General features: G+C 28.1%; 5 protein-coding genes across 5 annotated transcripts; 2 read left to right on the top strand and 3 right to left on the bottom strand.

Annotated features, from left to right (window-relative positions):
* Positions 1-194: 194 nt before the first annotated feature.
* On the top strand, positions 195-2574 carry LOC114878366 (ADP-ribosylation factor GTPase-activating protein 1). Its single transcript, XM_029192110.2, is given in 9 exon segments — positions 195-607; positions 681-962; positions 1036-1247; positions 1331-1445; positions 1517-1606; positions 1734-1793; positions 1953-2001; positions 2004-2124; positions 2243-2574. Coding segments are annotated over 9 exon segments (1206 nt in total). The 5' UTR covers positions 195-547; the 3' UTR covers positions 2460-2574.
* A 206-nt stretch (positions 2575-2780) lies between these two features.
* LOC114878370 lies at positions 2781-4196 on the bottom strand. Its single transcript, XM_029192115.2, is given in 5 exon segments — positions 2781-3550; positions 3552-3564; positions 3642-3688; positions 3690-3992; positions 4185-4196. Coding segments are annotated over 5 exon segments (639 nt in total). The 3' UTR covers positions 2781-3286.
* A 195-nt stretch (positions 4197-4391) lies between these two features.
* LOC114878360 lies at positions 4392-7627 on the bottom strand. The gene is given in 23 exon segments (XM_029192094.2): positions 4392-4922; positions 5017-5102; positions 5105-5177; positions 5180-5257; positions 5259-5285; positions 5287-5316; positions 5318-5398; positions 5400-5513; positions 5515-5624; positions 5627-5705; positions 5707-5756; positions 5759-5872; positions 5875-5966; positions 5968-6161; positions 6163-6227; positions 6230-6319; positions 6382-6716; positions 6780-6994; positions 7074-7147; positions 7150-7294; positions 7367-7444; positions 7447-7483; positions 7614-7627. Coding segments are annotated over 23 exon segments (2220 nt in total). The 3' UTR covers positions 4392-4883.
* Positions 7628-8515: 888 nt separating this feature from the next.
* LOC114878372 (V-type proton ATPase subunit F) lies at positions 8516-9679 on the top strand. The gene is given in 6 exon segments (XM_029192118.2): positions 8516-8706; positions 8773-8830; positions 8833-8853; positions 8919-9001; positions 9080-9202; positions 9406-9679. Coding segments are annotated over 6 exon segments (369 nt in total). The 5' UTR covers positions 8516-8652; the 3' UTR covers positions 9436-9679.
* Positions 9680-10033: 354 nt separating this feature from the next.
* LOC114878363 (Y+L amino acid transporter 2) lies at positions 10034-12363 on the bottom strand (the record flags this gene model as incomplete). Its single annotated transcript, XM_029192106.2, is given in 17 exon segments — positions 10034-10259; positions 10338-10370; positions 10373-10514; positions 10580-10729; positions 10813-11013; positions 11079-11098; positions 11101-11201; positions 11285-11429; positions 11486-11500; positions 11503-11610; positions 11686-11727; positions 11730-11800; positions 11878-12032; positions 12034-12083; positions 12086-12100; positions 12212-12287; positions 12289-12363. Coding segments are annotated over 17 exon segments (1461 nt in total), but the record flags the coding sequence as incomplete, so codon positions are not given.
* Positions 12364-12674: the final 311 nt, after the last annotated feature.

Raw genomic sequence — 12674 nt, forward strand, 5'->3', positions numbered from 1 at the left:
ATATACTTTGTATACCTTGTATGCTAAAATGGCTTTATTTATGTAAAATAAAAGCAAGTAAGTATATGTAAGCATATATATTTGCAATTTATCTGTTCCTTTATATGTATGTACATATGTCAATATGTATTATGTATTATAAATATGTATGTTACACAATCATAAAATTATGATTAGCATATAGCACGCTATAGTGGTAGATTCAGAAACATCCATGCTTGATCTTCCAGTTATTTGTACCATACTTGATGGTTCTAATACATTGTATGAAACGAAATAACCAATGAAATGGTCGTTTCTTTAGACTCAATAATACTGCATTCAATTTGGTTGTATATTATACATTTATTACTTTACTTATAGAATTTAAAATAAATATTAAAAAATTAATCTCTATCAAAGTTGATTGCTTCAATTTTATTATTATCTATGATAAGTTCAGACAAATTTTTATGAAAAAACTGACAAGTGTATATATCATGTTGGATTTTTAATACAAAAATTAAATATTAGGTTCCATTTAATTTAAATTTAACTGCATTAAATTATGGCCAGCCCTCGTACTCGGAGAGCTTTGAATGAACTTAAACCTAAAGATGAAAATAATGTAATGTATTCATTTAGTTTTTGTTAAAATACTGTTCCATATGTTAATCTCATTATATTTCATTATTTTACAGAGATGTTTTGAATGTGGTACTCACAATCCTCAATGGGTTTCTGTTACCTATGGTATATGGATTTGTCTAGAGTGTTCTGGGAAACACAGAGGACTTGGTGTTCATTTATCATTTGTTCGATCTATTTCCATGGATAAATGGAAAGACTTAGAATTAGAGAAAATGAAAGTTGGCGGTAATAAAAATGCTCGTGAATTTTTTGAATCACAACCAGACTGGGATGATAATATGTCAATAACACAAAAGTATAATACAAAAGCAGCAGCATTATATAGAGATAGGGTAAACTTGTATATATTTCTGTATTGCATTTTATTGTTTCAAACATTCAAATATATTTTATATGAATAATTAGATTGCAACATTAGCTCGTGGAGAAAGTTGGACTCCTAATACTTCTACAGCGAAAGATTTTCAACCTTCAATGTATTGGGAGAATCAACAAGACAATTCATCATATCAGAGTGATATATCAAGTTCTTATCAGAATTTTACTTCAAGTACTTGTAAATCACAAACAGAAGCCTTCTTTGCCAGAAAACAGACTGAAAATGCTAATCGCCCTGAGTAAATATTAATTTTCATATAAATGTATTGTCTCAAATAAAAATAATATGAATAAATGTATAAGCTCATCTGTATTTTTACAGTAATATTCCACCTAGCCAAGGTGGTAAATATGGAGGATTTGGTTATCAAATGGATCCACCACCTAGAAGTTCATCACAGGAGTTTTTTGACACTGCAGTTTCTTCTTTAGCAAGTGTAAGATACTGAAAAATAATCACATATTAATTTGAATTATATTATATATATATAAATTTATACATTTTTAGGGATGGTCAATATTTTCTTCCTCTGCATCAAAAATAGCAAGTAAAGCTACAGAAAATGCTATGAAAATTGGAGAATTAGCTTCACAAAAGGTAGAAGAAAAAACATGAAGATAACTTTATTAAGTTATACCTTATATTTTGCCTTGTACATTTGTAAAGAGTGGTACTTTTTAGTTATATTTTTATTTTTTGGTTCGTTTTATTTTGTTTTTACTAGGTTCGTGATGGTACTTTATTGGAAGATGTTGGAGCTCATGTTAATAGTTTAGCTGCAAAGGTAGATAGCTAAATATTAAAATTGTTTTTTTTTTTATATCTATTAAATGCTTTGATTTTTCATTAATATTGCATTCTAAATTGAAATTTAAGTGTTGAATTGCTAGTCGCGTTTTTAAATAATTAATGAATAATTTACTTCTATTCGTGACTTATGTAGGTTGGAGATTTAGGAAGAAGAGGATGGGGTGATATTGGAGGAAAAAATTCACTGAACAAAATCAATATAATTCGACAGAAAATTATCAGAGTTCTACTATTTACCAAAATTATGATGTAGCTCAACCTTATTCCACTGAGAAAACATCTTTAATGAAAACATCACAGTCAAAGTAAGATAATTAAAAGTGAAAATTCATTCTAACATTTCTGCTTAATTAAATTAAATTTACAGACATGTGGAAGTAGTTAGAAAATTTTAATATAAGATATAAATTTATTAAATTTTAGAACCAATATGTCAACTGCAAATTCTTCCAACTGTGAATGGGATTGGGGTAATGATACAAAGCAAAATGTTAGTGAAACAGTGGACTCTAAATCAGTTTCAAGAAAACCAAGAAGTAAAGTTAAAGAAGGAGATCTGATCAATTTTGGCACGGATAATAGTCCATCCAATTGGGATTCGAAGTTAGAAGATGATGCATGGGAAATACTGAAAAATTAATTGTTATTTATTAATTAGCAAATTTGTATTAAAGTTTAAGATCTAAAGTATAAGATCCTTTGCATCTTATAGATTCTGAATTCGTATGAACTAATACAAGGGTTATTAAAAGAAATTATTTTTTTTAGCTCTACCTTTTTATTTTAAGAAATATGTATGTAAAGAAAATAGTCAATTTTCATTTACATGCACATATGGACATACATATGTATGAATTTGTTATACGCTTTAAAAAGCGTAAATAAACGAATATGTTGTAAACTAATGTACTCCTGAGTTATGGCTTAAAGTGAATGTTTACTAAAGCAAATGAATACTGGGTACATTAGTACTGTGTATTTATTTGAATACTGTGCTTGCTCTTATTCTGCATTTAATACATGATACTACCAAACATTATAGTTTGTGTTCATACAGTTTATATGTATAATCTATATTTTCAAAACTACTAGTAATAAACATATTAAATAATAATTAATTTTTATAAAAACGAACGTGATATAGCCCTTTTATTTTACATGTACACGAACATATGTTATGTGAAAATAAATATATATTATTTCAGTTATGTAGAGTATATCAGTGTATATAAACTGTTTGTTGCAAATACTCATTTTATTACTTTATTTTACATATAAGATAACTTTTTATATAAGATATTTTTAATAAAATACATCTCAGTCTTGCAAAATAATTTTGAACCTACAATCCGACTTCTGTACAATCATTTTTGTTAAAATAAAATTTACTGATATGTACATAATAATATAAAAAGAACTAACATTGTAATATTGTAGGAATACATAGTCTTTTCTGGGTATACCTTTTCAATGCTTGTAATACAAGTTGTTGACCTCAAAATCATTGACATTAACTAAACTTATAATGGTATAAAGAACGTATGTTCTTCCCTGGATATACTCTTTTATGTTCCTCTTATTATAAATTCTACCGACATATTCCCAAAGATGTTTCTGATGTTTTGGCCAAGATTTTTCTTCTATTTTGGATAACAAAGAATATAAAATATCTGTATCGTTAGATGATAAATCAAAAAATGGTGGTTCTTCAACACACGAACGATAAAGAAAAATTATATATTGCCCTAGAATTACAAGGTATATATTTATTAGATTTATATACACATTACAAAAAATTAAGTAATATAATACGTATGTATACCTGAAATCATAACCTGATTCTGAAGGAGGTGGGTGATCTTCAAATAATTTGTATAAATAATAATGCTTCTGGTATGAGACTATCTCTGGCTTCATATAAACCACATTTCAACCATTTGTTTAATAATTCAACCTCACCTTCTGCCATTTGTGAATATTCAGAAATCTTTGATTTAATATTCTTAGGTGAAATGTTTGGCAACATCCTTGATAAAGCTGAAATATCTTCAGATCCATATTTTTTTAAAGCTTCCAATAATATCTTCTTGTCCTTTTGTACTCCATTCCATATTTGATTCAAATTCTTTATTCTGATCCTGCTGCTTCTTTTGGGTTTTTGAATTTTTTTTTCCTTTTAGTATTGTCCATCTTCACATATAATATTATAAAACACGTTCATTTCTTTTTGTTTTATTTAGATAGAATAGTTGTTATAAACAAACGATACAGCTAGGATGAAAATCAAAGTTACAGTATTGATCACGCACTGATAAATATTGTACATAAATACATATTACATACAGCCCTTCTCAGAAGATATTACTATCAGCGCCATCTAAAGGTTCATAAATGTGTATGAATACTTTTTAATATAATTTATTTATTTACAATAATCAATAACATTATTAATATATGAGAAAGGTATTAATGTACAATATTTCAACCTAAGAATAAAGACTGACTTGCTTAAGTTTCTTTAAAGATTTTGTTAATGCAACATTAACGATATACTTTTTAATAAAATAATCAATTAATTTTTAAGACTTTTTATTACAGGATAAAATAAAAATATGCATTAGAGAAAGTCAATCTTTCGTACTACTTCAACTATGAATGTATATGACAATGTAAAAGTAACTGATACATAATATACACAATATACCTAAACAATATATACATTTAGCTAGGCATCTAATATATTTTAAAGCAAAAGATATCGCTTCTCCAACAAACATAAATATTTCCAATCTTTATTGGAAGTATGAACATCATATTATACATATCTCACATTAAAAGAAATAATAACAACATTCGCCACATATCATTAATTTCTTGAAATTCTATGTGCCGATATCTAAAGGAATCAAAGTTTTCGTGGTCGTCCTCGTTTTCTGAGTGTCGTAATTTACCTGTCATTGACCTGGGTAGTGTGTAATTTTTTTGTATATTGCTACCGATTTTATATTCTTTTGTAAATGTCTATGTTTTTTTAAGTGCTGTATAAACAGCAATCTAGATCGTATTAATTTCTTACATACTTGACATCTACGTATCTGTTGATCTGTAAAAAGAAGAATATATATATAATTAATGCACTACATTCGCAATAAATTATATCTATCATCTTCTAACCAATTGTTAAAGAGAAAATTTACCAGATTTTTTGTTCCATGCTGTAAACAATGAGCTCTTAATAACGCAATACTTGGAAACCATCTACCACAATCGGAACAATTTAATTCTTTACTTCCCAGGTACAATTAGGTCGCTGACTTCTTTTTCTTTTTATCTTTTTAATCATAGTCAACTGTTTTTTTTTGGTTCTACATACTCTTCTTTCTCTTCAACTTCTATGGATGGTGATTCTACCAATAACTTACTGAATCTACGTTTTTTTCCTTTGAGAATGTTCTGAACGTACGTGACCGCGCTAATGCTACTACCACATCGAATTTCCTGCTGACATATTTTACAGGCGTATTGTTTCTTAATCGTATCTTCATGCGTTCCATTCGCATGTAGCTTTTGTTCGCTAAAACCGGATTGCGTTTGACGGTGATTTTGAGCAAACTCTCAAGTGAGTTTCCAATGCTCTTTGTTGCCTAAAATTTCTTGAACAATGTTGGCATTGCAGTAAAATTGCTTTTGAATTTGGACTGTTGTAATTCGTCATCAGAATCCCCAACCATTATAATCTCGTTTTCTTTATCGCTAGAATATTTATCTTTACTATCATCTATAGTTATTTCAACAACATCTCTTTTGATTGCAACATATTTTCCTCTTCGTCGATATCGATTTCAATAACTTCTACTTCTTTGTGTTTAATTCTTTTCGTTCTTTTCCGCTTCATTATTTTTTTGCCGATGCCCAGAATGACCTACCACTCTCTTTTTCGTTTCCCCCTTTTTCTAACATTATTGTCTTCTTCACTTAACAAAGATGCCGGTTGGATTATAATTTCCGAATCTTCACGATTTACAGAAACTAACTGCTGTTTTCGAGATCTTTAGCTTTACACTGAATTTGGGATGATTCAGGTGACATACATTCAGTGGAACCATTAGATATATCTAAATTTGTACTATTTGACATCATATTGTCTCGAATTTGTAAAGGTTTCTAAAAGTTCTTGTTTATTATCCATTAAATTTAACTTCCTCTCTGTTAAAGTACTGGAAATGTGCTTAGACAAACTGGAATTTTTATGTCTTAAAGATTCATAGTCGGTTTCTTTAGTACTTTCATGATTATTTTGTGTTCTAACGGCTTTTTTGTTCACATTGTTTCTTTGATGATTTTAATTCAGCTGATTTCAAATTCTGCAGAGTTTCGTGAATTTCATCAAACGTTAATTCAGAATCAATTGATCGTTCCCAAATAAAATATACTGCACAGTTGATTGTTCTATAATTTCATTATCACTTTCATCATTTTCTTGATATTCTTCGGAAGTATCTGTTAAATTACAATGATATTAGTATTCACTTTCATAGCTGTATTAATTTTTAAATACATACCCATATTTATGGAAGAATCATTCATCATTACATATGTAACATCTGACTGTTTATCATGAGCTGCATATATAATTTTAGGAACCTGTTTCATATTCAAGTTCAAATCAGAACCTTCTATTACAGTAGAATTTTCTTCCGTCATACGTTCTTTCTCCTGTAATCTACCATTTTTATATGTAATATTTTTATCTTCATTATAGAGTGCTATGTTATTTGTTGATTCGCTTTTAGAAAAAAATATTGGTGGTTGAGTAGTTAACAATTGTTTTTTTATTTGTGTCGGTTTTTTTACGGTTCTAACTGCACCTTCACCTATTAGCCTTTCGACATCTGCTCTGTAAATACAACCATTTTGTTATTTAGTTTGCATACTTTAAAAACTTATTCATTATTCTTACTTCATAAGAAACTGGAAGTTCGTCGGAGGTTCACCCGATCCGTCGTAGACTGCTACTGCAAAGATTTCATCCGAATCTTCAACCGCATATAATGCTAGCTGCTGACCAGCGGCGGTTACAAATGTAGCTATTGTTTCTTCTTCTCCATCTTGATCATCGTTGTCGTTTGTTGCTTTGTTACTTACTTCAGATTCGCTTTCTTCCGATTCTAATAGCTATACAGTCATATAAATTTAATGATGTTTTTCTATATATATTTATAGCTCATTATTTCTTTTAATTTAACGATATTACCAATAGATTTTGTTTATGCGTATTATTGGTAAACCACTTTTGCTTAGCTAAATTGTCCATAGATAATGATATGAATCATCTGTGTACTCTGCCTGCATTGTTGTGTCTATACCTTCTTTCAAATATTCAGAAGATTGTTCTTTTGAGTCACAAACATCTTCTTCTAAAATCTGTTGTTTCACATCTGCTTGTTCATCTATAATTATCTCTTCTTCAACAACCTATGTAAATTAGTCTTAATTAATGATAATTTTCTAAATATGTACTTCTTAGCATACTTATTATTTTATTACCACTGTTTCTTCCATATTTTCACATTTAGTTAAAACCATAAACTCTGTTGAGCTTTCATCTATTGTACATGATTTTGTACGATCTCTTCGGAAACCATTTTCTTATAAATATCTGCACTGGTCTCAATGACATTTTTTTATGTTATACTTTTTATTAACCGATATCACCCTTCTTCAATTATATAGGATACACATGTTAAGCGAATAAAACTTCTGAAGAATTAAAAGAAAAAATGCATTGACAAACATGGTGATATGCATACTAATTGAATATTAGGGTTATCTCATACATAAAAACACAGTAGAATATTAATATAAATATTTACTTAAGGTTATGCTCGTTGTAATGCTCACAACTCACAAGTTACAGATTTTATCAATAGCAAACTGTAGCTGGATGTATACTGTTTTGGATAATTTATTGTAAATCAATGCATAATATGATTGATGGTATTACAGTTGCATTCAGTACCAAAAACACACAACCTTTTAACAATTTTTAAGTTTCATAACATAATAACCTAAATAACATAATTATTAATGATAATTGTAGAACGAATATCCTGTTTTAAGAAATATTCTTAATAACCACTAGCTTCCTGATTTGTACATATCACATAATGAAAAAAAGAATATATAAAACTATCAGACTTAACACAAGTTTCCATCTCCCAATTTACGTACATAATTAATATTAGATGCACATAGCACTTATGCTGTAACACATATAGAAACATACCTTACATATATATACGTGTTACGCGCATTATACTTATTGTATGTGAAGTCCTAGCTTTCAAACAATTTTTTTTAACTCATTCCCATAAAATATGTGTATTTCTGTTGACATAATCAGTACAGCTAAAAATAATCATTTAAATAGAAATTCAGCTTCATATATGAATAGTTGTACTTTACATGAAATACCAATACATATATTTACAAATAGTTGTACGATTTCGAATTGTAAATGTTTACTAAATACTTTTATATATACTTCACATTCGATATTAGATTATTGCATCTTTTTAATGTTAGAAAAAAACGAAACAGGAAAACATGCTATAAGTGATATTTACAAAACATCAGCCTATTCCGAAGTTCGCGATTTCTAAATTCGACCAACATATCCCCGCTATATTTTCAATTGGACAAGTTTGGCACGTGATGTTTAAGTACTAATTAAACTACGTAGGCGTTGACTTGTCAGCTGGTGGCTTCGATAGGATTTGTTGCATTAAAAACAATTGAACTTTATTCAACTGCTTACATTATTTTTCGTAATAATGGCTCTCCATTCCGCGGGCAAGGGTAAACTTCTTGCAGTAATCGGAGATGAAGTAAATGACATTTGTAAAAAATTATATTTTATGTCTAATGGATATTTACGAGAGTTTCTTGTTCAGGATACCTGCGTGGGATTTCTACTGGGCGGAGTTGGTGAAATTAATAAACATCGTCAGCCTAATTTATGGTTGTAGACAAAAGTATGTATTATTAAAACATTTATTTTTGTAAAAATTTGTATGTATATATATTGATTTCTTTATAGATACGCCAGTAAGTGATATAGAAGATACATTTAAGCGTTTTATTAAACGAGATGATATTGATATCATTCTTATTAATCAAAATGTAAGTATCATGCACATTTTTTAAATATTAAAATTTATTTGTATTATCTACAAATAAATTTTTTATAATCTATTTGAGGTTGCAGAGATGATTCGTCATGTAATTGATAGTCATACACAACCTATACCATCGGTATTAGAAATTCCAAGTAAAGATCATCCGTATGATGCCAGCAAGGATTCCATTTTAAGGCGTGCTAAGGTAAGACTATTGTTTAAATTATAATAGTTAAAACGGATACTTATTAATTGCTAATACCATATATTGGCACATATGTAAATGGAGAATCAATTCAAAAATATTAATGAGTGTATTTATTAACAAAGGAAGTACTTATAAATGTTAAGTTATCTTGCAATGAAGTATTTTTTAACAAATCAAGTAATTCTAATTTTACTTTACAGGGAATGTTTAACCCAGAAGATATACATTAATGAATATATATGAAAAAAAACGGTGACCTGTATGTTATTTGTTGATATCTATATGTAATGTCACTGTTATAGTCTGTTCAGAAAAAATAGAAACACATACAACATACCATTATTTTATATTTACAGTAACTGATTAATTTTTTAGTTTCCCTGTAAAATGTATATATCAATTTTGAGAAATGTATTCTGCTAAACATTTGCAAATATAAAAATTAGTTATGTAAATAAACATATACATTACGAATCGTAGAATATTTTATTTTAGTATTTCGTTTGCAATTATTTAAATAATATATCTTTGCTTTGAAATTATATCTAATTGAGATATGTTTAATATCCATAAATTTATACATTTCTTAAGTTAGCATAGATTTATTTTTATTTTTTTATTTCTTGGGGTAATGAATAAAGAACGAGAAACAGAATAATACTTATAAGAACACATCTTCACGATAAAAGAATATGTAAATTTTTGGTCATTTTTGCATGAACATGTAAATACATAGTTATTAAAAAACAACAGCAAATAATTAAACTACTTTTCAAATAAATAATAATAAGTAACTATAAATATTTAATTTTACAAATAAGAGAGCAATTGTACTTATATGTATGTATATTGTAAACTTTCGTTTACAAAGAACACAGTTCTGTGGTAATTGTTAGCAACACACAGGTTACTATAAATATTTCATTAGAATCGCAGTAGAAGACGGAAATTTTATGCAATTTGAATTATTTAAAAATTTATAATACTTAAATTTAATAATCACGTTCCTCAGTGGCAGACATAAATAACTTTTGTACGGTGTAAGTAATTTGAACTAGAAAAAAGAAATATTAACAACCGTTAACTTACGAATAAAGCTATAAAATAGTAAAAATATGGAGATATTACGTACGATTAAGCTGTTGAAACCATAAAGGTTTGTTTTCCATTCGACACCAACAAAATAAGCTGGAACGCCAGATAAAGTTATTAAAGCCCCAATACCAACTTCATACGGTCGTTCGTAGCAAGGAACAAATACTAAAAATCCACATATGGCAACAAATGTAACAGGAATCCACAAAGGCATCTGCAATATAAATTTATTTAATGATATAATTTTTAATTTGTACTAAAACTTATAATATTACTTGCCTTAATTGGTCGATTCATATTAGGTTTTTTGTAACGAAGCCATAATACACCGGCTACCGATAACATGATGAAAAACGATTCAACTATGCTGCAGTATGTGATTAATACAAAAATATCACTTGTACATAACATTATTAAAGACAAAAAACACTAAAAATAAGAGAGAAAACGTTTATATTAATGAATAAATGTTTAAAGCATTTATTACGCAATGGTTTATATATTGTACATACAAGAAAAACTAAGGCAGGTGTAGGTGTAAGTCTTGAAACATTAATATGACTTAACATTGAAGGAAAATGACCATTTCTAGCACCTACAAAACACATCCGAGATGATGTCATAATGTGAACACTTAATCCTCCAAATGCAGATACAGCGACCATAACAGGAATCGTCCATGCCATTATGCCAAGAAGTTGGTCACCAAACGTCTAATAAAAATTTATTCCATCGAATCTTTCTGAACATATTTAAAGTAATAAAAAGTAATACTTACCACAGCAATCGCATGAGAAGAATCATTTCGGTTGGTGTTAAAACTGACAAATAAGCTACATTTGCCAACACATAGATAAAAGTAACTAAAGGTAATGATATATAAATAGCTCGCGGTAAATTCCTATAAAATCAAACTATTCATTTAATATTTGAATAACTGAGAATAAATTTGTTAATAATTTTGTCCTTTTTTACAATACATACACGTAAGGATCTTTTAATTCTTCGGTCATAAAATTTAGGTAATTCCACCCAGAGTATGAGAATATACCAGAGTAAAAGGCCACTGCAATTTTACCCGGTTCCGTAATTGTATTTTCAAAAGCATTTTCAAAATTTTCCGTATGTCCTATGATAAACGATTAATATACATACTTATGATACATATTAAAACACCATATTTACCTAGCATTATCCAACTAGTCCAGCAATAATTATAATTACTAATGCACCAATTTTAGCAAACATAAATACATTTTGCATTTTTGATGTTTCTTTGACATCATAACAGTTCGCAAATGTAAGTAGACCTATTATAAAAATCGAAGGAACAATATTATATTTTATGTATAAACAAAATTTTATATATAAAATAAATGTCTTACAAATAGTTACTGCTGCTAGTAAGCGTATACCATCAACTGGATAGTGCAGTTTGAAAAGAATGGTTGTAAAACATATTGAGCAAAAGTTAAACCCATGATGGCATTTGTAGTTGGTCTGTAAATGAGAGAATACACATATATTTTAAAACAGCTATCAGTTTTTCAATTTTTCTTTTGATAATGACAACTTACATAAATATTAAGTTAGCAGCCCATAAATAGAGAAAAGCAGGCAATGCTCCAAAAGCTTCATAAATATAAGCATAATCTCCACCACTCCGAGGTATACAAGTTCCTAACTCAGCATAACATAATGCTCCAACCATAGAAAGTAAACCACACAGAACCCCATACAACTAAAGATACTCCGACGCTTCCTACTTCTGTAATGATGCCTTTGGTGAAATGAAAATACCTATACAATGAGATTTAACATTATACGGAATAAAGAATAACCATATATTTAATTGAAATTCATTTGATATAAACATAAAGAGAAATGTTAAAATCTTAGGTAAATTCTTACCAGAACCACATATGATTCCTAAATATTGCAACTCCTCTAAAAGGCCAAGCTGCTTTCTCATTTGTACTTTTTCCAATACTATTAACTTGTTTAATAGCATGCGATTCATCATCTGAACTTATTAACTGTATTTCTTTAGGAGATTCATCAAATATTGAGAACCCATTTCACCTAAATAAAACAAATACTAAAGCACAATATTAATTATAATATCAATAGTGAGATTAAAGTAATTAATTATAATGTATTTAGAAAGAAAGTTTTAGGAAATTTTAACTTATTAGTATATAGAATAGATTTAATTAGCTTACCTGCTGCTTTTTATATCACAAGTTTATGAAGGTATATTACAGTAATGTAATTTTTTTATATAAAGGAGGAAAAATATAAATTGGTATATAATAAAAAATACAAACGTGCAAGTATTATCTATATATGTAAATTTTTTGGATTTCTTTTTGAG

Source organism: Osmia bicornis, chromosome 7 (assembly GCF_907164935.1).
Source record: "Osmia bicornis bicornis chromosome 7, iOsmBic2.1, whole genome shotgun sequence".
NCBI classification, from domain to species: Eukaryota; Metazoa; Arthropoda; class Insecta; order Hymenoptera; family Megachilidae; genus Osmia; species Osmia bicornis.